Source organism: Aotus nancymaae, unplaced genomic scaffold (assembly GCF_030222135.1).
Source record: "Aotus nancymaae isolate 86718 unplaced genomic scaffold, 86718_ANA_hifiasm-v0.15.2.pri h1tg000006l, whole genome shotgun sequence".
Taxonomy (NCBI): Eukaryota; Metazoa; Chordata; class Mammalia; order Primates; family Aotidae; genus Aotus; species Aotus nancymaae.
The window spans coordinates 3,591,022-3,612,641 of NW_026988417.1; the positions used below are offsets into that span (position 1 = coordinate 3,591,022).

The following is a 21,620-nucleotide window of genomic DNA, read 5'->3' on the forward strand; positions in this document are numbered from 1 at the left end:
TCACTGAGGTGTCCACCCCATCATGTCGGCACCGCCACTGCCTCGCTTTAAACGCTCGCCATTTTAGGCCAGGTGCTGTGGCTCCCAATCCTAGCACTTTGGGAGGCTGAGAAGGGTGGATCACCTGAGTCCAGCAGATAGAGAACAGCCCGGGCAATGTGGCGAAACCCCGTCTCTACTAAAAATACAAAAATGATGGCTGGGCATGGTGGCTGATGCCTGCAACCCCAGTGCTTTGGGAGGCCAGGGCGGGCAAATCACCCGAGGTTAGAAGTTCAAGACCAGCCTGACCAACATGGTGAAACCCCGTCTCTACTAAAAATGCAAAAATTAGCTGGGCATGATGGCAGGGGCCTGTAATCCCGGCTACTTGGGAGGCTGAGGCAGGAGAATCGCTTGAACCTGGGAGGTGGAGGTTGCAGTGAGCTGAGATCACGATGTCCTTACACTCCAGCCTGGGTGACACAGCGAGACTCCATCTCAAAAGAAAAAAGTGAAAAAGAGCTGAGAGTTGGAGATTGCAGTGACCTGAGGTTGTGCCACTGCCCTCCAGCCTGGGTGACAGGTGAGACCCTGTCTCAAAAAAACAAACAAAAAAACTTGCTGTTTGGTCAGTATGGTCTCTGCATGACTCTACTTTGTAAACTATTGATTAAAAGACCCGGGCCCTTGATGGCTGAGCTCTCTGGCCTTGGAGGTGAGCTCCCCCAGCCTCGGCCCCAGGGCAGCAGCCCCTCCTGCCCCACTGAGGGACGAGAAGCCGGGTGCTTAGCGGGAGAAGGTGCAGCCAGCGGGCTCTGCAGGAGGGTACAGGGGAAGGAGGCATTAGGAGGGAAGAACTGCGCCTTTCCAGAAAGTTCTCCCGTTGGGAGTTCCTTCCAGTCCAGCCTGACTGAGTGGCATGGCTCTGCTTCTTCCTCTGCTGGGGCAGGGCCATGGCACAGCTCAATCTTCGTCGAACACGGCCTGACAAGGAGGCTCCCAAGGCTGCCTCGGAGGAGGCAGAGGAGGGGGGTTGGGATGGAAACGGGGTCCCTTTTGCTCTGGAGGTTGAGATGGAGCCAGTGGGGCCCCTGGTGGGGAGGCTGCTGTCTGCCTGGGTGCTGACCTGGGAGAGAGGCGAGGTGGGGACGGCGCTCAGGACTACTGTCCTCTCTGGGGCTTTCAGGGGCTGGGCAGAGGCAGTGGGCAGGACCATGGGGGTGTCCAGGGATCGGGCAAATGGCCACCTGGATGGAGAGAGGACCCGCAGTGTCCTGAGGGTCCCGTGGCCAGGTTGGGGTTGCGATGCAGACCCCAGACTTTCCACATCCTAACTGGAGGCTGTGGCTCCCTGAGCCTCGGTTTCCCCTTCTGTGACGGGGCCATGCAGCTGCCCCAGACAGAGGGAGGCTTCCTGGGGAGAAGGTGCCATGAGCAGAAACCCAGCCAGGGCACTCACCAGCCCTGCCCTCAGCGGCACCTCCCAGGCTGGTTTGGGGGAGGGAGGTGGAGGTCCAGGGTCAGGCCCCTCTGCAGGCCCCTCTGGGACTTGCTTGCCCCTGAACAAAGATAGTTCCTGGGAGGAAGGGATGGGGAGGAGGCCAGTGCAGCTGTGAGGAGTGCCATTTGCTCATCCTGCCGTCGCTAGCTCCCGGCTGACCCCTGGGCGGCTGCCCCTGACCGACCCTGGTCCCCCGCCTACCCCCATTTGGCCCCTGCTCCTGCTCACCCGGCCTGGGCCCTGCCCCCCGGCCTGGCCGCTGCCCCGCCGCCTCCTCCGTGATGCCCTCTCGCCCCGCCCGCCCACAGTGCACAGGTTCCATGTGACGGTGGCTCCAGGCACCAAGCTGGAGAGTGGCCCGGCCACCCTGCACCTCTGCAATGACGTCCTCGTCTTGGCCAGGGACATCCCGCCGGCTGTCACGGGGCAGTGGAAGCTGTCTGACCTCCGGCGCTACGGGGCCGTGCCAAACGGATTCATCTTTGAAGGCGGGACCAGGTGTGGGTACTGTAAGTACGGGTGTGTGGGGCCACTGGGCAGCGGCGGCTCGGGCACTCCCTGCTTCCCCTGAGAGCTGCTGGCATCCGGCTGCCAGACCCCAGGTGCAGGCTGGCCCGCTGGCATTTTCAGAACGCCCCGGCGGGGGGACAGCGTCTTCCCACACTCGGTGTCTGAGGTCCTTTGCCCCAGGAACCTCAGGGTGGAGCGTTGAGTCTGGGCCTCGGCTGCCTCTGCTCTTCCTCACTGGAGGGAGAGGGCTGGGGGAGGGGGAGGAGCCCGGGGTCACAGAGCCTCAGGGCCACTCATGGCCAGATCTCATGAAAAGCAAAATACAAATAAATGCATTTAGCACAGTGCGAGCTCCCGCATGAGCGCCCATGGAGACATGTCCCTGGACCAAGAATTCCCTGTGGACCTGCCAGCCACCCGGCCTGTGGGCAGCCCAGAACTGCCCTCATGTCCCCAGTGAGGTGGCCAGGCCATGGGTGGGGATGGCCTGAATACTTTGCATGTGTGACGGCCTGACAGCCCCCGCCCAGCCCGCCACGGCCGGGGGAGTGAGGGAATGGGAGCAGGAAGGCCCCTGGCCGGCTCCAGAGTGCTGCAGGAGCTCGGGCGCTCCAGCGACCCCGCCCACTTTCTCCTGTGTTGGGTGCAGACATGCCAGGCCGGCCTGTGGACCTGCAGTCCCCTCGGAGGGCGTGATGCCTCCTCTCTTCTCTCTGGAGGGGAGGCTGCTCATCTGCTGGGCTGGAGGGGGCAGAGGGGCCTCCTGGGGGCCTGGCGTGGGGTTGAGAGGGCCGAGGGACTGCACGCGGCTCACACTGGCCCGGGCTCTGGGGGTGCCGGGATGTGTCTGGCTAGAGCAAACGCAGGCAAGGACACAGCCATGCTGGCCACCTGCGCCCTCGTCCTGCAAAGGCCAGCTGGGGAGCAGGCACAAACCCACCTGGGAGCTGCGTTCTGCCACCTTCTGCGCTGGGCGCTGGGGACAAATCCAGTGGGTCTTACGGCAGGAGCCAGCCCTGTCGGGGCCTTTAAGGAGGTGACGTCTGACCCTGAAGGGGGGCAGGGCACACGGCGCAGGCTCTACCGAGGCAGGCGGTGCGCAGCCACCTGCAGGGGGCTCTTGGGGTGGAGCTGGCCTGGAGGCTCGGCCCCTGGGGCTGTCAGGGCCACAGCCAGAGTCCAAAGGGCCTAGACCGCTCCAGGGTTTGTGAGCCACTGTGGATGGGCAGGGCCACTGCCCACGCCAGCTGTGGGCTGGTTCGGAGGGGGTGGTTCCCAGGAGAGCAAGGACACCTGTCGGGGTCCCATCTGCTGGACGGGCCCCCGGGCTGGAGGTTCAGCACGAGGGCTTCAGGAGTGAAGCCTGGGGTGGCTGTCCTCTGTCGCGTGGGAAGCAGGAACTGGCACGGACAACCTGTCTCGTCTGTGGTGTGCTAGGTTTGGGGGTCCCTGCAGGATGGGGACCCATACCCTCCTCTCGTCTGTGGAACTCCTTGGCATGGGCAGGTAGCTGGCTGGGGTGGCACCTCGCGCTCACCCTCTAAGCTGGGGCAGGGCAGGAGGACCCGTTTCCTTGGAGACCTGTTTATTTTGTCTGGGCTGTAATGGAATGGAGTTACGGGACGTCTTTCCACGGAGGCCTTGAAGGGTCACGTGTCTGCCGGACTGTGGGTGGCCCCTTTGCCACTGGTAAGCAATCCAGCGCCTGCAGCTGCGCTTCGCCCAAGGGCGAGGCTGCTGTGGTGTCTTCCTGGGCTGCCCGAAAGCCAGGGTGGGCGCTCGTAGGGCGTCTGCTGCCTCCTCTCCAGGGCAAGCTGTTAGAGCAGCTCCCTCCGCAAACCCACAAACTGTGCTGGCCCCACAGAACCCGAAAACGAGGACCTACCCCACAAACCCACAAACCGGGCCGGCCCCACAGAACCCGAAAACGGGGGCTTACCCCACAAACCCACAAACCGGGCTGGCCCCACAGAACCTGAAAACAGGGGCTTACCCCACAAACCCACAAACCAGGCTGGCCCCGCAGAACCTGAAAACAGGGGCTAGCCCTGCGGAACCCGCCTCTGCAGCTCAATGCTGAGTGTTCTCGTCCCCTGTGGGACCCTGGGCTGAGAGAAGGGCTCTGGGAATTTTGTTACCCATGGCCACACACCCCATAGGGCAGGTGGGTTCTGGAGGCCAGGCTGGAAGGCTTGACCCAGCCACCCATCCCATCCCCCGGCAGGCCCTTCTGGGCTCCGTCCTCCTGGAGACAGGCGTGGCCCCCACCCTGGCTGGTTTAAGCTGGATCTTAGGCTTGGCCAAGCGATGGTGTTCTCAACGCAGCCCTGAGTGCAGGCTGTGTGGCAGGAGGGACCGGGCATCTGCGGCACGTGTGGGCAGCCTGGGGCCTCCTGCGGGAGGGAGCGGCAGCTCGGGTGGTCCAGGGGCAGCGGCATCAGCTTCCTGGGGCTTCTGTAGCAGATGATCCCCAGGAAAGGGCCGAGAGTCCAGAGTGGATTCCTTCCGCAGCCTGGAGGATGGGGTCTGCAGGGTCGCCTTCTTCCAAAAGCTCTAGGGGAGGACCCGGGGGAGGGTCCTTCCCGCCCCTTCCAGCCACTGGTGGCCCCGGTGGCCTTGGGTCTCAGCTGTGCTGCTCAGCTCTGCGCCTGCTGGCTCCCGCCTGCGCCTCCTCTTCCGTTTCTTACAGTCCCTGGACTTAGGGCCCACCTGGAGGACCCAAGATGACCTCACCCGAGAACCTCGATTCCATCGCAGAGACCCCTGTTCACAGGTCCTGGAATGGAAACACATGTTCTAGGCCACCATTTGGCCTACAACTGGGGCCACCAGGATGGAGAAAGATCCAGAATCTGGATCCCAATGAGTCTGTGGGCCTCGTCACTTTCCATCTGGAGGTTGCAGTGGGGCTGGAGTCGTGGGAAGGCCCTGGAAGGTCCTGGGTGTAGGAAATTTACACTCCCTCCTTCCCCAGGAACAGGTCCCAGCCTGGCTCCCGGTCCCCAGAACCGCCTCAGTTGGCCCCACCACAGCCAGCTCTGCAGACAGCAAAGAGGGCCACCCTGGCCCAAGGCGACGCTTCACTCATCCTGAGACGCTGGGCATGGCTGCGCATCCCTGGTGCCCTGGTGGGGGTCGGGTGGAGACAGGCCTGGCTGGGTGTGGCCCTGAGGGCGGGGGTCCTCTCTGTGGACCGCTGCCTGTTCAGAATGGGACAGGAGGTGGCTTGGTGACAGTGACCCTGGGTCCCCAGTGTGGCCCAATTCCCTGGGTCTCTGTTGGTCATGGGCCTGTAGTGTGGACTATGGGAGCTTGACCTGAGCGCACTTGGCACGTGGTAGGCGACGGTCTGTGGACAGCTTGGAGCTGTGGGTTCCAGCCTCACATACCGGCGAGTGACTGGGCCCCGCCCGCAGGGACTGATGGTGCCTGGTAGAGAGCAAAGGAGAGAGGGGCACTCACCCTGACAGGCTCAGCCTGCAGGACAGAGGGCGGGGCCCCGGAGAGGCTGAGCCCACGCGGAGTCCGGGAAGGGAAGGCTTTGGAGGGGCAGGGGACGCTTGAGCTCGGCCTGGGGGGTGAATGGAAGCTTCTGGAGATGATGCCCTTTTCCCCCTTACCCATTCTCTCCGGCTGCTTCCAGTCCAGGGACCCCATCTGCCTCTTCACCCAGCCTCTGGGAGCCACAGGGAGCGTTTTAAAACCATTTTGACTTTTAAAAATGAGTAAAGGATGTGTCTGGGTGTGGCGGCTCACGCCTGTAATCCCAGCACTTAGGGAGGCTGAGGCGGGCGGGTCACCTGAGGTCAGGAGTTCAAGATCAGCCTGGCCAACATGGTGAAACCCCGTCTCTGCTAAAAATACAAAAATTAGCCTGGTGTGGTGGCAGGTGCCTGTAATCCCAGCAACTCCAGAGGCTGAGGTGGGAGAATCGCTTGAACCTGGGAGTCAGAGGTGGCAGTAAGCCGAGATCCCGTCATTGCACTCCAGCCAGGGCAACGGAGCCAGACTCCACCTAAAAAAAAAAAAAAAAAAAAAAGAAGAATGCAAAGCCCAACTAGGAGGCTCTTGCTGTGTGGACGCTGCGTCTGCCCAGCTCTGGAGCGCCCCCTGCCAGCCGCCGTTGGCCACTGCACTGCACCCTGGACCGTGCTGGCGGCAGCCCCGGCGCGGGTCCCTGAGCTGGGACAGCAGGGAGTGCCTTCCGTGGGTTCTCCTGGCCGAGAGCTGGGCCTAAGGATCGGATGGCCAGGCCTCAGAGCCCGCATGAGTCGGAATGAGGCATTTTCAGTCCTTCAGGAGGGGCGCAGACCCCAGGCTGGAGCGTTGAGGGAAGCTCTCTAGAGGAGTGAGCCGCATGCGGTTTCTGCAGGGTGAATAGGAGTTAGCTCAGCTGTCAGAAGACATCTTTGAGCACGAACGGGTGCCCGAAAGGCATGTGTACGAACCCTGTTAGGTGGGGATGGGAGGCATGAGGGTGGAGGAGGAAGAGGAGGCCGGGCTGGGTTGAAAACAGTTGGTTAATTGGACCGCCACTGTCTTGAAGTAGCAGGGAGCCATTGAAGGTGTTTGAGCAGGGGAGTGTTTCATATGCTAATGTGGACCCCACGGTGCAGTTTGGCGTGGAGGAATAGACTGACAGGGGCCAGAGAAGGTTCTGGTTGTGGTCCAGATGGCAGAGGGTGAGGCTGACCCCAGGCAGCAGCTGCCTGGTTGGTGGGTTGGGGGGACGACCCTGTGGATTCCAGGAATGTTAACCAGGTGGTGATTGACAAGGGGAGGAGGGGCGGCCCAGGAGGAGTGCCTTCTAGAGCTGTGCCCCTGGGTGTGGGGTGGCCAGCGTCCAGCACAAAGGCCCTGCCTTGGTGGCAAGGGGAGGGGCATCCAGGAACTGGGGTCCTGACCCTGCAGGTCTCCACGAGTAGACCCTACATTTAATCTGCTCTGTTGACTCAAGTCTCCTCTGGGTCTAGGGCCACCTATCACATTTCCAAGAGGTCTGTCATTTATTTCCTTCCCCTGCCTGGAAGTTTCCACCGGGCCAAGTTCCTCTGTGGCCCACTTAGTGGGGGCCCAGGCTGGCTGTGGCAGCTCCTGGGAGCCGGCCTTTCGGGGATCCCTCGTGGGTCTCAGCGCTCAGCTGTCTTAGTGCATTCCCCTGGCCCCTGCCATGAGGTATCCTGCCATCCCCATTTTACAGGGGAGGAAACTGAGGCATGAAGCCATCCGCCTGCCCTGCCGTTCCTGAGGCCAGTGCTCCATGGCCGTGATGTGGCCCAGCCATGGCCGCTCCTGCGCTACGCACTGACCAAGGCTGAACTTGGGGTCTGAGGGAGGGGGGCCCAGATGCTGCGCCCTTCCTCCCTTGTGGCACCAGAGGCCAGGCCTTCTGCCCGCCCCCGCCTCCCCGCTCTTGGCAGGGCCAGCAGCAAGGCGGTGTCCGGGGGCAGGAGCAGCTGCCATGCTCCACACTGGCTGGCCGTGGGCAGCCCCGACACACCTCCTCCTGGGGCACGTTCACTCCAGTCTGTTTCCTGGGCAGAAAAGCAGCCCAGGGCTGCGTGGCCTCAGGAACAGGGGACCAGCCACACAGGGAGCCTCATCTCACGCCTCCAGACACAAGGATGTGAGTTCCTGGACCTGAGTCTGAGTGCCAGGATTTCCGGGGTACTGCAGGGCTGACCTGCGTCTTTCGCATCCCTGGCTGGGGCTCACATTTCCCTGAGCTCTGTTTCTTCATCTGCATGGTGGGGACCCTGAGTCCCTTCTACAGGACGCTGGGGGAACCGGCTGTGTGAGCCAAATGCCGCGAGGCTCCCAGCCTCGTCCCCACTGCCCCCACAAGCCTCCCTGGGCAGCACTGACAAGTCTGGATAACAAGACCCTCAGCCCTCCTGCCCCCAAGGCACCCCCGCCCCCTAGGAATCCCCTTCCCGCCCCCCCAGGGTGCCCCCTCCTGCCCCCCAGGGCTCCCCCTCCCACCCCCTAGGAATCACCTTCCCAAACCCCCAGGGCTCCCCCTCCTGCCCCCCAGGGAGCCCCCTCCCGCCTCTTGTGCACTTGGGAGTGGCCCTGGCCCCACCTGGTGGGTCTTGGGCCGAGGGGGGCCTGGAGCCTGGGAGTGGGTGTCGGTTCTCACCCCTCCTCTGCCCTCCTGAAGCAGCCCTGTGTGCCTGTGGGGACTCGGAGGGCGCCCCACGCCTCCCTGTTGGGGGCTGAGCCATCCAGGACACCCTGGACAGGCTGGCAGCAGGACCCTTGGCTGGCCCTTCAGGAGACGCAGAGAAAAGTACAGCCCAGGCCTGCCTTGGAGCAATCCCTGGCCTGCTCAGGCTGCGCCCGGGTGGGTAAGCACCCACTGATGCCGCAAGAGGGGCCGGTGGCAGAGGGAGGAAGGCAGGTCGTGGTGGAGTGGCCTCTGCTGGGCCTTGCAGGGGGAGCAACGTGTCCACTCTGGGGAAGCCGTGACCAGCCTGCTGCTCCGGGTGGAGCCCAGGGATGTGGTGACCCTGTCTTTGGGAGGCCCTGTCTTTGGGAGGCCCTGTCTTTGGGGGTCCTGTCTTTGGGGGACCCTGTCTTTGGGGGAGCCCTGTCTTTGGCTGACACTGCTACACTCTGCTCAGGAAGCTTTGGGGTCAGTGCTGGGGCTGCTGCACCCCTAAGACATTTTGAAGTATGTGTATGTGTGTGTGCGTGTGCGTGTGCATGCATGTGGATGCGTGTTTGTGTGAGTGTGCGTGTGTGCCTGCGTGCATGTGTGCCTGTGTGCATGCATGTGCGTGCGCCTGTGCGTGTGTGTGTTTGTGCATGTATGTGTGCAGGATTCCTTGTCACAGTGACTGTGGGATGCGCTTGACCTGCAGAGAGGCGGCTGCAGGGACACCGATGCTCTGCCTTGCGCAGCTCTGTCCTGCCCTGATGGTGGCCCGTGAGAGGCACAGGCTGGAGAGGGTGAGGGAGGCATGGCTGCTCCATTCATCTGTGCCACCAGGGAGCCCTCACCGCCATCCCTCCACAGAACGTTCTCATCCTCCCAGGCTGAGGCTCCGCCCCCATTAAACACTCACACCAGCCCCCTCCCCAGCCCCTGGCACCCCCACTCAAATTCCTTTCTCTGTGAGTTGGACAACCTCATGTGAGTGGGGTCACACAGGGTCTGCTCCGCTGTGACAGGCTTGTTTTACTGGCACAGTGTCCTTGAGGTTCCTCGAGCTTGTGGCCCACGTCAGAACTGCCTCCTTCTCCACGTGGCACCCAGATCCACTGAGGGGTGGCCACGTGCCTGCACGTTCCTCCGTGGAGGGACACGTGGCCTCTGCCTTGCCGCCTTTCAGCTGCGGAGAATCGGGCTGTCTCTCATGTGTCTGTGTGGGTGCTGCTGGCAGTCCTTCGGAAGGACACAGAAGTGGATTGCCAGGTCACACGGGAATTCTGTTTAATGTTTTGAGCAACTGCCAGACTCTTCCACGGCAACTGACCCTGTCACTTTCCCACCAGCCACGGGCAAGCGTTCCCGCCTCTCCATGTTCTTCCTGACGCTTGGCATTTTCTGTTCTGTTTTCTGTCTCTGTCTTTGTCTTTGTTTTTTTTTTTTTTTTTTGCTTGTTTTGATAATAGTCATCCCAGTGGGCATGAAATGGTGAGATGAAATTTAAAACTCAATTTTGAATATGAACTTGTTTCACTGAACTTTGCTTCTACCAAAATCAGGGCACAGAAAAGTGAAATTCCCATTGGTGGACATCTTACTCTGCTAGGAAACTCTGAGCAGAATGACCTCCCGAGGGGCTCGGTGAGCTGGGCCAACTTTCTGATTCAAAGCATAAGCCAGGCAGGTCAGTGCTGTATGCACAGAAGCTTTCTAGAATCTTCTCAGATGGTTCCAGTGCATGATCTTTGTCAACAAGGGGTAACACATTGATGTTTTGTTCTCTGAGGAGCTGGGATTCTGAGCACTTAATGACATCCAGGGGTACCTGCTGGGGTACCCAAGATTGTTGCAACAGAAATCGCCTTAGCTCGAACTGGCTCGCTGGGTGTCTGCATGGAGGAGCGTTTTCTTTCTCGAGCCAGTGAGTCCTGGGCTTGAGTGCAACAGCTTTTTCACTGGAGCTGTGTTTCTTAGGAAGCAGGTGCGTCTGGAACGTGGGTGAGGTTCGCCCGCAGCTCAGTAGCCCCTGTCCAGAGTGGGGGCTGCCCTGAGGCTCGCAGGCTCTGGCCTTCTGCTTCCGTCCTGCCTGCCTCTGTGCTGTGTCTCTGCGTCTCCCACGCTACTTCCTGCGGTGTGACAAACACTCGGAACCTGGTGGCTGCTCCCTGGCTGGCGATCCAGGGATCGGGACGGGGCACAGTGGGGACAGCTCATCTCTGCCCCGTGAGGTGCCGCTGGGGGTCCCTTGGGCAGTGGCATTTGGCGGTGGTGGGGCCCAAAGGCCCAGGAGAGAGCCATGCTGGCTGTTGGCTGGGTTGCCTCAGTTTCCCTGCAGGAGTCTCACCCTCCAGCAGGACAGTCTGGACTTCTCGATAGGTTCCAAGAGGGCAGAGGCAGAAGCTGCCAGGCCTCTGATGGCCATGGAGTGGGGCTGGGACAGCATCGCTCGCTCTACTTTATAGCCAGAGCCATCACTGGCTGGCCCCGATTCCGGGGAGGGGGTGGACTGGCCTCCCGAGAAGGGGCGGCTTCCAAGGGCAGGGGTCGCAGAAGCAGAGCGGATGGCTTTGCTGCCACCACACCTGTGTGATACGGCAGGGGGCACTTTCCCCAAACACACAGGCAAACAGGAGGCACCCATGCTGTCCTGGGGAAGGGGCCGGGGCGGCCTATGTCTTTCCCCCCAATCTCCTGGTTGTCGGGCGCTTGGTGGGACACTGAGGCCTCAGACGGCGCAGGTGCCTGGCCAGCCAGCTGCTTAGGCTGCTGGCTGGGACGGCAGCAGATGGGGCTCTGCCCCAGAGGAGGCGCCTGTGACAGCATCACAGCGGGGCTGTCGGGGTCAGGGGACTGAAGGGGACTGAAGGGGGCCAGGAGCCAAGAAAGCATCATGAAAGCTGGCGTTACGTGGCCTGAGTCTCCACAGGTCAGGGAGCATTCTATGTGGCCAGGGGTGTGGCGCAGTGGGGACAGCGGCCTCCTGAGTGGAGATGTCAGGCTGACCTGGTGTGCAGAGGGAGCTCTGAGCATTCCCAAGGACGTGGGGGGCTGGGTGGGAGCGGGGAGCCTGGGGACAGGGGTGCAGCGTGAACCCGGGGGGCCCAGCCAGAGCCCAGCCATGCCACGTCCTGGGAGGCCACGGCCTGAGAACCTGCAGACCAGCCCCGGAGCTGGACGTCTTCCTCTGGGGCCCCTGATGTCAGCCGTGCTGGCGTGGATGGTGGGCACGTGGGGGGCGAGGCCGGCAGTGGCTGTGCTCCAGGCTCTGCCCGCCGACGGCGTCTCCGGGGCGAGTGAAGCTCTGAAGAAGCCCGTGGAATGCGGGCCGGCTCCACGCCTTCAGAATGCGGCTTTTATAGTCAGGGGACGCATTGTCCCTCGGCCACTGCCAGCTGTCTGTAAGCTCAGGATTAGAGAGAGCTGGGGCCAGGCCGGCTGAGCCCTTCACAGGGAGGGGAGGGCCAGACCGCCGGGCAGGGAGAGACAGCCTGGCCCGGTGAGTGAGCCAGCCAGCAGACAGCGTGCTGGCCTTCTCCTCGCCTGCCCCCAGGGCCTGGCGCAAGCTCTCCTCTACCCGCCCTCCCTGGCTGGGGGCCCCCACCCCATCCCGGCCCTTCTGAGCCTCTGGGGCAGCCTCCTGGATGCATCACAGTGGGTGTTGGCCTCCCCTCCATGCCCCACCTCGGCTTCTGGTCAGCAGCACCCCTCACCCACAGCAGGACGGGAAGCTGTGTGGGGCAGGAAGTGTCGGGGGGGCCAGGGGACTGGGGCTTGAGTCCACCTCGTGGCTGTGTGACAGTGAACAGGTGGCGTGCCCTCTCTGGGCCTCAGTGTCCTCGTCGCTAAAGCAGGAATGGTGCCGTCCGGTGACCTGGTCTGGGGACATTACGTGGAAGGAGGCATCCACAGCACGAGGTGCCGCTCACCCTCGTGTGCCCGGGGTGGCTGCCAAGGGGCCGGCAGTGTTGCCACGTGTCAGGGCTGGCCCGAGTTCTGCATCCCTGGAATCTGCAGCCTGGGTTCTGTGAAGGCGGAGCGTGACTGGGTGACGGGCAGCGGGGTTATAATGCCGAGATTTCCTGTCCCCACCCCTCACCGGCCCCGGCGCCTTGCCTCCGGCGTGCCTCTCTTTGGGCAACAGGCAGAGGCCCCGGAGTGGGAGGGATTCCTGTAAGGTGACGCCAGGCGGAGTGTCCAGCGGGCACAGCCAGCCTAGGCACCCATTCACGTGGCCGCCAGGGCTCCATTCACCCCCGGCCGGAAGGGCAGCGCCCCGTGACTCGCAGCTGGGGTTTCTCCACGCGTGGGGGCTCCGTCACTCTGTCAGTGACCCCAGGCTGGCCCTGGGGACCCTCCTGCTGCTGTGGGGGTGCAGAGGTGGGTGCTGGCCCAGGGTGCTGCACCCCACACTGGGAGCTCCAGCTTCCCCCTGAAAGATGACTGAGGAGGCGGCAAGGCCACCCGAGGTGGGGAGGACACGGCGCTGGCCGGCGTGACGGTCGTGGCATGTGTGGGCGGGTGCCGTGCCACGTCTTTCACAAACAGTCGACCGTAGCCCTCGCGACAGCCCTGGGGGAGGAAGTGCGGTCCCATGGGGCCGTCCTGGGGTGTGGCCCAGCTCCAGGTGGCACAACTTCCTTCCGCCGTGGCCGTGGAGCCCTGAGGGGACCCTGCTTGATGTCTCTGGGGTCTCCTGGCAGCTTCATTCACCCTCAAGATGGCTGTTGGCGGGGGTGGTTGCTGGGCCCTGGGGGCAGAGGAACTGCCAGATGGCAGAGCAGCCACAACCCCCATCCCCCCATTCCCACCTCCCCACCCCGCAAGCTAGCTCAGAAGGCAGGTGTGTGGGCGGGGGCACCCATCTCTGTCCAAGGCAGGGCGCTCCCTCCCACCTCCTTCTGGGGCGTGTCCTCTGGACACAGGACTTGGGACGGGAGGGGCAGCACTCACCCTGGCGCCCAGCAGCCCAAGCTGTTCGAGCAGCTGCCCAAGTTTGAAGGGCGCCTCGGGGTCCGTGGGGAGTCCACAGGCTCTGGGGACCCGGCTTCGCGGGGCCAGGCAGGGTGTCATTGGCGGCTTGTGGCGGAGTTTGCTCCAGTTCCCTGCGTCCCCGCTCTGCGGGGTCCCCAGCTGTGCTCCGGCCAGGCTGACCCGTGTCTCTGTCCTCCCTCTGCAGGGGCCGGCGTCTTCTTCCTGTCCTCGGCCGAGGGGGAGCAGATCAGCTTCCTGTTCGACTGCATCGTCCGAGGCATCTCCCCTACCAAGGGCCCCTTCGGGCTGCGGCCCGTTCTCCCAGGTGTGTGTGGAGCCCGGTCGGCCGGGAGGATGCGCTCGGTGGGCTGGGCGGTGTCCTGGGGCCGGGGGGCCACGCCAATTCGTCACCTAGTTGGGTGGCCGCCCTCCCCACCCTCAGCTGAGGAACCAGCCCCCTCCGGGCCAGGCCTGCAGGCTGGGCTTCTACAGACCCTCCGAGGGCTTCAGCGCGTCCGGCCGGGCGTGTCCCTGCAGGCGCTCTCCCTCGGGGGTCTGAGCGGTTGGGACGCTGGGGCCTAAAGCTTTCTGGCTGGGACAGTCAGCGGCAACTGCTCCTGTGCAGTAAAAGGACCCTCCGACACCCCCCACCATCTCCCAGGCCGGGACTGTGGAGGGCCTTGCCGGAGCTCGGCAGCCAGCGGGGCTGGGATGGGGACTGCTCCACCTGGGCCCCGTGTTTAGGCCCCAGGTCACCTCAGGAGGTCGCCTGGCTGTGGGGTCTCAGGCACGCTGGACTGAGGGGCCTCGCCTCGTCCCACCCGCGCTTCCTTGGCTGTGGCCGCGGCCAGTCGAGGTGCTGGCTTCGCAGGCTGTGGTTGCTGGACCCCAGAGGGGTGCTGGTGCCTGGGCACGGCAGGGCTCCCCATGTCGGGGCAGGTGCGGGGCAGGGCCTCCTCTCTCCAGCGCTCCTCTAGCTCCATGAGGGCAACGCTTGTCACAACGGCCAAGTGAGGCCCAGGCTCAGGCCACGTGGCGGGGGACCGGCAAGCTCACAGGTGGCGCCTCCCGGCATTGGCACCCCAGCCGGGGCGTGGTAAAGGGGGTGACTGGGAGGACAGAGGTGAGCAGCATGCGGGCGCCCCGGCCTCCCTTCTGGCCGCAGTCCCCAATGCCTGCTACCCACACCAGCTCAGGTACGTGGGGGGCAGCCCTGGGAGGACAGAGGCGGCACCTGTGGCCAGGGCCTTCCCTGCCACCCCGCCATGCTGCATGGTGCAGCCGCACTCCTGCAGGCGTCTTCCTGCCTAGTGGCTGCCGGCATCTGTGGATGGTGCGGTCAGCGTGCTCGGCTGTGCAGGGCGTGGGGCGGGGACAGGGCCAGGCAGGGGCAGCAGGAGGCCTCCCCGCTCCCTCCTGCTCCTTGCAGGCCGTTCCCGGGAGCTGGAGCTGTGTCGGGAAGCAGCACTGGGCAAAGGATGCCAGGGAGGCTCGGCCTGGGACAGCCGCTAGACAGGACAGGCGCCACCACCCCTGGCAGGGCCATTGTTGGCGACTGGAGGGGTTGGGCTGCCCAGAAGTCCCAGACCTCACTCCACAGGACGTCCTTGTGAGCCAGAGTCAGCTGGGGGCTCTCAGAAAGCTCTGCGGTCAGGGCGTCGGCCTGCAGCTGTGCCCCACCGCAGAGCCCCTCAGCATCCTCACGCTCCGGGCTTTCTGCTGTGCTCCTGTGCTGGGCCTGCTGTGGTCACACCCACTGAAGAAGCAGGAAGTCCAGCCCCTTGGACTTCTGCACGGGGACACTGAGGCACAGAGGCGGTCAGACGCGCCAGGAGCAGGAGGGGCGGGCTCTGAGGTCCGGGGTCTGCTGGCTTCGAGCACAGCATGCGTGCTGCCTTCTTGGCCCGGCCTCTGCAGGGGTGCCCTGTTGCTGCACCCCCATTTTGCAGACGGGGGTGAGAGGCTCAGGGGGCGCTTGGTGGGGCTGGGAGTCAGTCTGCGTCTTGCTGCCCACCGGCAACTGGGTGGGAAATGGAGGAAGTCGTGTCCTGCGTCCTGACCTTGGCGTCACCGAGGGGCCGCTCTTCGTCCCAACCGCAGGGCACTGACTTTGGGGGCGGCCCTGGTGGGAAGGTCCCAGGGCTGAGGGGCAGTGGAACTGTCCTGTCACTGTGCCTGTCTTCGGCCTGGACCCTCAGTGTGCCAAGGAGCCAGGACTGGCGCCTGCTGTCCTGCCCACACGGCAGAATGTGTCTGTGACAGCGCCAGGAGCCACCAAGCCGGGTGGCCGCCAGGAGGCTGTGTCAGGAGGGAGTGGGGCCTGAGCTGGCACTGCCTTGGCTGCCATCACCTTCCACCCTCCCAGGCACAGGCGGGGAGGAGACAGGAGAGAGGCCTGTGCCTCCCATCCCTGTCCCTGGCAGTGCTACAGACTGGGCCACAGGGTCGTGGGCCGGCCGGTCCCCAGGCTGACCGGAGCAGTGCCTCGGGGCGGCCATACCCGTAGGCTGGCGGGGGCTCCTCCAGCCTCTTCTTGGTTCCTGGGCCCAGTGCAGTGAGTTCTCACCTGCCCGTGGGGAGGGCCCGGTTCTGAGGTCCCGACAGGGCGACCGGTTGTGCTCAAGGCCCCAGATGGGCACCTGTGTGGCCTGAAGGTGTCAGCAGAGGACGGTGTCCTATCAGGGCTTCTTCAGCCTAGACATGAACCGGGACAGGGGCACCATTGCTGTCTCTCTTTCTCCGGAAGCCTGACTGTGGGGCGGCGAGACTGATGTCCAGCCTCTGCCAGGCTCAGTTCCCGCCCAGGCTCTGATCCCATGTCCCAGGCCGTGGGCTGTACCTTCCCATCCGCTGGGCGCTGCAGGATTGGGTGAAACTTCACGCTGCCTCTGCTCCTGAATTCTGGGGAGAGCAGGCTCTTGGACCTGTCTTGGCTCAGTCCTGCAGGTGTCCCCGAGGTGGGTGGCAGGAGGTGTGTCCTGGAGGCCCAGAGGAGGCCACTTGGAGCGTGACAGGGTCGGTTTGCTCTTGTGGGTGTGGCTCTTTAAAGAACTGTGGCCATGGGTGCAGTGGATGTGGAGGGGACAGGGTCCTGAGGCCCGCTGTTTGGGCACGGCAGCCTCTCAGCCCAGCATTCTCATCACCGAGTGCCTGGGACATCCCAGCACAGGTGGGGGCTTGAGGACCCGGGCAGTGATGCTGAGGTTCGGGGCCATGGTGTTGAGGGGCCAGAGAGGGTCCCGCCCTGTCTGGGCAGGAAGGGGAGGATTCTGGCCACCCAGTCCCACAGGACACATGGATGATGACCAGAGAGGGTGGGGGCTGGGGCTCCCTGGATGCAGCCCTGAGGGGAGGGGCTGGGTGAGGCTGAGGGTCCGCAGACCACTGAGCTCTGAGCCTTGGGCACCGTGTGAGGCTCCATCCGAAGCCCCAGGGAGCAGTGGGGCTGCCGCAAAGTGAGGGGTGCGTTTACCCCAGGGGGAAGGGAGCCTGCGAGAAGTGGGCGCCGTGATGGGGGGTGGGCAACACCTCTTGCAGCGAGGCAGGCACTAGGGGCTGGGGAGGGGCCGGGCGTTTTTGGAACAGTAAATTGAGAGACTCAGTGGTGGTGAGGAAGAGGGGTCTGGCTGGCGTGGGGCCCTGGTGAGTGGACAGGTGGCAGGGCCGTCCACGAGCAAAGGGACCAGTTGGTGGCCTGGATGGGGGCGGCGTGGGTGTCTGCATGTGATGCCCAGCATCTGGGCTGAGGTGTGGGGAGGAGTGGGGCTCCCAGGGGACTGCCACTCCACTGAGGGGGAGCCCAGCGTCAGGCTGGGCTGTGCCCGCATGTGAGGGTGGGAGGTGGGGCCACCTCCTCCACGGACTCTTCTCTCTGCTGCAGACCCGAGTCCTGTGGGACCCTCAACCGTGGAGGAGCGCGTGGCCCAGGAAGCCCTGGAAGCCCTGCAGCTGGAGAAGCGGCTGAGCCTCCTGTCCCCCGTGGGCCGGCCGGGCAGTGGAGGTAGGGCCGGGGCCGGGCCTGGGCTGTGGGGCCTCGGCTAAGCTCCAGCAGGGGAGCGCCGGAGGCTTCCATACGCGCATGGGGGCTGTGGGCTCCCTCTGCTCATTCCTTCCTTCTCCCCCGACTCATTCATTCCTTCCTTCTGCTCATTCATTCCTTCCGTCTCCCCTGATCATTCATTCCTTCCTTCTCCGCCTGCTCATTCCTTCCTTCCTTCTCCCTCTGATCATTCCTTCCTTCCTTCTTCCTCTGATCATTCCTTCTTTCCTTCTCCCTCTGATCATTCATTCCTTCCTTGTCCCCCATCATTCCTTCCTTCCTTCTCCCTCTGATCATTCATTCCTTCCTTGTCCCCCCATCATTCCTTCCTTCCTTCTCCCTCTGATCATTCATTCCTTCCTTCTCCCCCATCATTCATTCCTTCCTTCTCCCTCTGATCATTTGTTCCTTCCTGCACTCCTGATTCCACATTTGCTAAACTCTGGTCTGAGGTGCTGACAGGAAAGGTGATTCTGCTCTGAGAGCCTTTGAATCTTTTCCTGCCCACCAGCTTGTGCCTGGGGGAGACCAAGGCCCTGAGTGTTGGTTTTACCTTCTGTGCCCAGACAGAAGGCTCTAAGGCAGGTGAGCTGGCTGCCCAGGAGCAGAGGCGCCTCCTCAGCTGCTGGGGGCTCTGGCTCTGTTGCCATTGTGGGGAGAGGAGGTGGTGCCAGGGGCTGGCAGAGCAGTGAGGGGCTGCTGTGCTCCCAGGAGGGTGGCTGCATGGGCGACCTGTTCCCAGGGCCAAGTGTGGGCTGGTCCGGCCGGTGCCCTCTGATCACTGCCTGACCCTGGCGTGCACCAATCGGACAGCGGCCTTCTCCCCTTCTGCCTGCCCCCGCCCTGGGAGAAGGGGTCTCAGATTTGCAGTGAGCTTCGGGCTTCCTGGGGGTGGCTCACTACTGCTTCCACCTGGAAACCCTGGAAGGCAGAGCAGGCAGCTTAGCGAAGCAACAGAGGTGAGAGCAGCTTTCCCATGGGCTCACGAGGCCAGGCCTGGCAGGGAGGCAGCCTGGGACCTGCTGCGGGTGTGGTTCTCATCCCCGAGGGCAGGGACCCAGCATGGTGAGGGCAGGGGCCGAGTCGAGGTGTCCAGGCTGGCAGGGTCTGAGAAGTTCTTGGGGAAGGGAAGTGCAGGTCAGCCTTGGTGCCATGATGGTGCAGAGGGCAAGTTACCCAGGTGGCCCTGGAAGGCAGTCAGGATGGCTGGGCACAGAGTGTGGGTCTCTTTGGCAGGGAGGGTGGGGAACTCTGGGGGAGAAGAGGAGGCTGGGACCCAGGTATTGGCAGGGGCGCTGAGAGGGAGGGGCCCGGGGCCTAGGAGAGTGGGTGGCAGAAGGACAGGAGCAGACAAAGGACAGGAGTGGACGAGGAACAAGGAGGGCAGAGGGTGCCCTGTCGTTGGTGAAGCCAGGTTTCTGTGACAGTCCCTAGGGAGTTGGGGGCTGGAGGGGGGGTGAGATCAGGAGGTGCCAGCCGGTGGGGATCCACCAGGCGCCAGCCCCACCCTGAGCCCTCCCCAGCCCCCTGCCATCCCCAGCTGCCTTGGCCTCCTGCTCTGTCCCAGGGGATGACCGCAGCCTGTCCAGCTCTTCCTCGGAGGCCAGCCACTCGGACGTCAGCGCCGGCAGCCGGCTCACCTCATGGCCAGAGCAGTCCCTGTCGTCGGCCAGCACATCGCAGGAGGGGCCTAGGCCAGCAGCTGCCCAGGGCCCCGGGGAAGCCATGCTGGGCGCCTCCAGGCCGCCCCCCAAGCTGCTGCGGCCACGGCAGCTGCAGGAGGTCGGCCGCCAGAGCTCCTCGGACAGCGGCATCGCCACGGGCAGCCACTCCTCCTACTCCGGCAGCCTGTCTTCCTACGCGGGCAGCAGCCTGGACGTGTGGCGGGCTGCGGACGAACTGGGCTCGCTGCTCAGCCTGCCGGCGGCCGGGGCCCCTGAGCCCAGCCTGTGCACCTGCCCACCCGGGGCCATTGAGTACCAGGTGCCCACCTCGCTGCGGCCCCACTACGACACACCACGCAGCCTGCGCCTGGCTCCCAGGGACCACAGCCCCGCCTCGCAGGGCAGTCCTGGCGACGGTGCGGCCGGGGACTCGGGCGGCCAGACGTCCGCCGGGTGTCCCTCTGGCTGGCTGGGCACGAGACGGCAGGGCCTGGTGACGGAGGCCCCCCAGGGCGGTGAGGCCACACTGCCTGGCCCGGCCCCCGGCGAGCCCTGGGAAGCAGGCGGCCCCCACGCAGGGCCAGCCCCAGCCTTCTTTTCGGCATGTCCAGTCTGTGGAGGACTCAAGGTAAACCCCCCTCCCTGAGAGCCGCAGATCCGGTCCGCGGCTGCACAGGGGCTGAATTTGCCCCCAGACGGGAGATGGGGTGGCGCTGGCCTCCTTGCCCAGGACAGGCGCTCCACATTCTGCGGGAGGGACCGGGGTCTCCCGGAGAGGGGACTGGAGGGAGCACCCTGTGGCTGCCCGTGGAGGAAGGGGCTGGCTTGGGGAGGTGAGTTCTGGAAGGCAGGGGCTCTGGGTCAGGCAGGTCGGGGTCGGCAGAGCCCCAAGGCCCAACTGCTTCCCTCCGTGTCTCCTAGTCTGAGGATCAGGCTCTGGGGCTCTGGCGGGGGCTGCATCTCTGCGGCTTACGCCTCGCACCGCGGCGCCAAGGGCTGGAGGCCCCGCTGCTGGCCTTGCCTTGTCCTCCTCGGGCCTCACGCCCCCTTCGTGGGTGGCCGGTTCTCCCCCTCACCCCTCTGGTGCGGTCACACCACCTGCTAAGCACCAAGCCACCCACAGTGGCTCTGGACACTCAGGCTCTACCAGCCCAGCCCCTGGCTCTGTGTGCGCCGGGCCTCATCCCCGTCTATGGGAGGAAACCGAAGCCCAGGAGGCTGCGTGACTCGTGAGGTCTCTGGGGTCTGGGCCCCGCTGCTCCCTGATGAAGCCCTTGCAGGAAGGCCCTGGGGGCAGGCGGTGTCCTCAGAACAGCCTCACCCACTGACCCTGCTGGGAGGGGCCGTGTGCCCCAGGCCTCTGGTGGGAGCCTCCTTGTGGGGCCCAAGGCAGGCTTGGCGTCGGGAGGCTCCGGGCCCTGCCTGTGCTTGCCCTGGCCCAGGGCTCAGTGCCCCTTGGTGTCAGCAGCTCGGCTCCCCTGCGTCGGAGGCAGGGCGGTATCCGGCCCACTGTGCACACCCTGGGTGACTTCGTCCCACCCAGCCCGGAGCCAGCCCTGACTGCCCAGCCGCACCCTGGGAACACCTGGCTCCATCCCTCGCTGTCAGCCGTTTCTCACTCTGACACTTTTTATAAGACGTTCTCAGACTGGAAATAAAGTGTTCTTTTCTTACCACCTTGTCCTCGTCCATTGCCCCGCCCTCTGCCCCCTCGCCTGGCCTCCATGCTGGGCCTCTGCCTGGATCCGAAGTCTCCGAGCCCAGCCTCCTCGGCCATCATCTCAGGAGCTGGAGCAGCCTCGTCTGTCTCGTCAGCCTTGGGCCTGAATGCTGTGGCGTGCAGAGAGGCAGTGCCGGGCAGCCCTCGGGCTGGGATGTGCATGTGTGTGTGTCCGTGTGTGCATGCGCGTGCGTGCGTGTGCGCGTGTGCGTGCCTGCGTGTGCCTGTGTGCGCACGTGCGTGTGCGTGTGTGCACACATGTGGTGTGTGCACGTGTGGTGTGTGCGTGCACGTGGTGTGTGTGTGTGCATGTGTGCATGCACATGTGGCACATTCCTGGGTGTGTCCTGGAGACCACAATGGGGTCTGAGTAGTCCCTCGGGCTCAGGCACGGGGCTCCTCAGGTACAGGTAAGAGCAGATCCTCCAACCTGAGGCCAGGAGGAGACTGGCTCTGAGCCTGGGGCCCCTGCCCTGCCTGTCTCCTCATATGGGGCCAAGTTCCAGGCTGGTCTGAGTCACCCCTGCACATCCTGTGGGGGCACCTCTCTGCCCTCTTGCCTGCCACCCTGTTTGGGGGCGACTCTGCGTGGGGAGTCCTGGAGGAGCTTCTGCAGTGATGCCTGGTGGCAAGTGTGGGCTTTGGGTACTGAGTTTGGGCCACGTCCACTGGCTGGGTGCCCGTAGCCAGCCCCGTGCCTCTCTGAGCCTCAGTTTCCTCTTGCAAATGGGATGACAGACCCTGCCTCACTGGGCTGCATGAGGGTCTGATGAGGTCACGTCGCAGGGGCTTGATAGCTGCTGTCACTGTCGCCCCAGCTGCTGTCACCTCAGGCGGTGGCCGCACCAGCCTTGTCGCGGGATGAGAGGCTGTGGCTTCCACGCTGGGGAGCCAGGCCCTCCTGCCAGAGTCCTCATCATCCGAGCTCAGCCCTCTGCGTTCCCGCGGGTCCCCTGCCCAAGGCTCGGGGGACAGGGTCCCTCTGGGAAGAGCAGACTGAGGCACCCCACGGTGGCCTGGGGGGTGGTGTGGGGTCATGGGGGCCTCTTGCCCGGCGGGACCAGGCCCCTGGACAGCCCTTC

At 64.2% G+C, this 21,620-nt stretch overlaps 1 protein-coding gene across 4 annotated transcripts in view; it reads left to right on the forward strand.

Moving 5' to 3' along the window:
* Positions 1-21,620, forward strand: part of DOK7 (docking protein 7) — a 38,164-nt gene that overhangs the window by 10,246 nt on the left and 6,298 nt on the right. Inside the window, exons 4-7 of one of the 4 annotated variants that reach the window (XM_021666998.2) lie at positions 1,792-1,992; positions 13,321-13,440; positions 16,996-17,115; positions 18,722-19,446. In XM_021666998.2, the coding sequence (XP_021522673.2) occupies positions 1,792-1,992; positions 13,321-13,440; positions 16,996-17,115; positions 18,722-19,446 (1,166 nt within the window). Of the gene's footprint in view, positions 1-1,791; positions 1,993-13,320; positions 13,441-16,995; positions 17,120-18,721; positions 20,436-21,620 lie in introns of those variants that run through there. The other 3 variants (XM_064363830.1, XM_064363828.1, XM_021667000.2) reach the window with 3 other exon arrangements.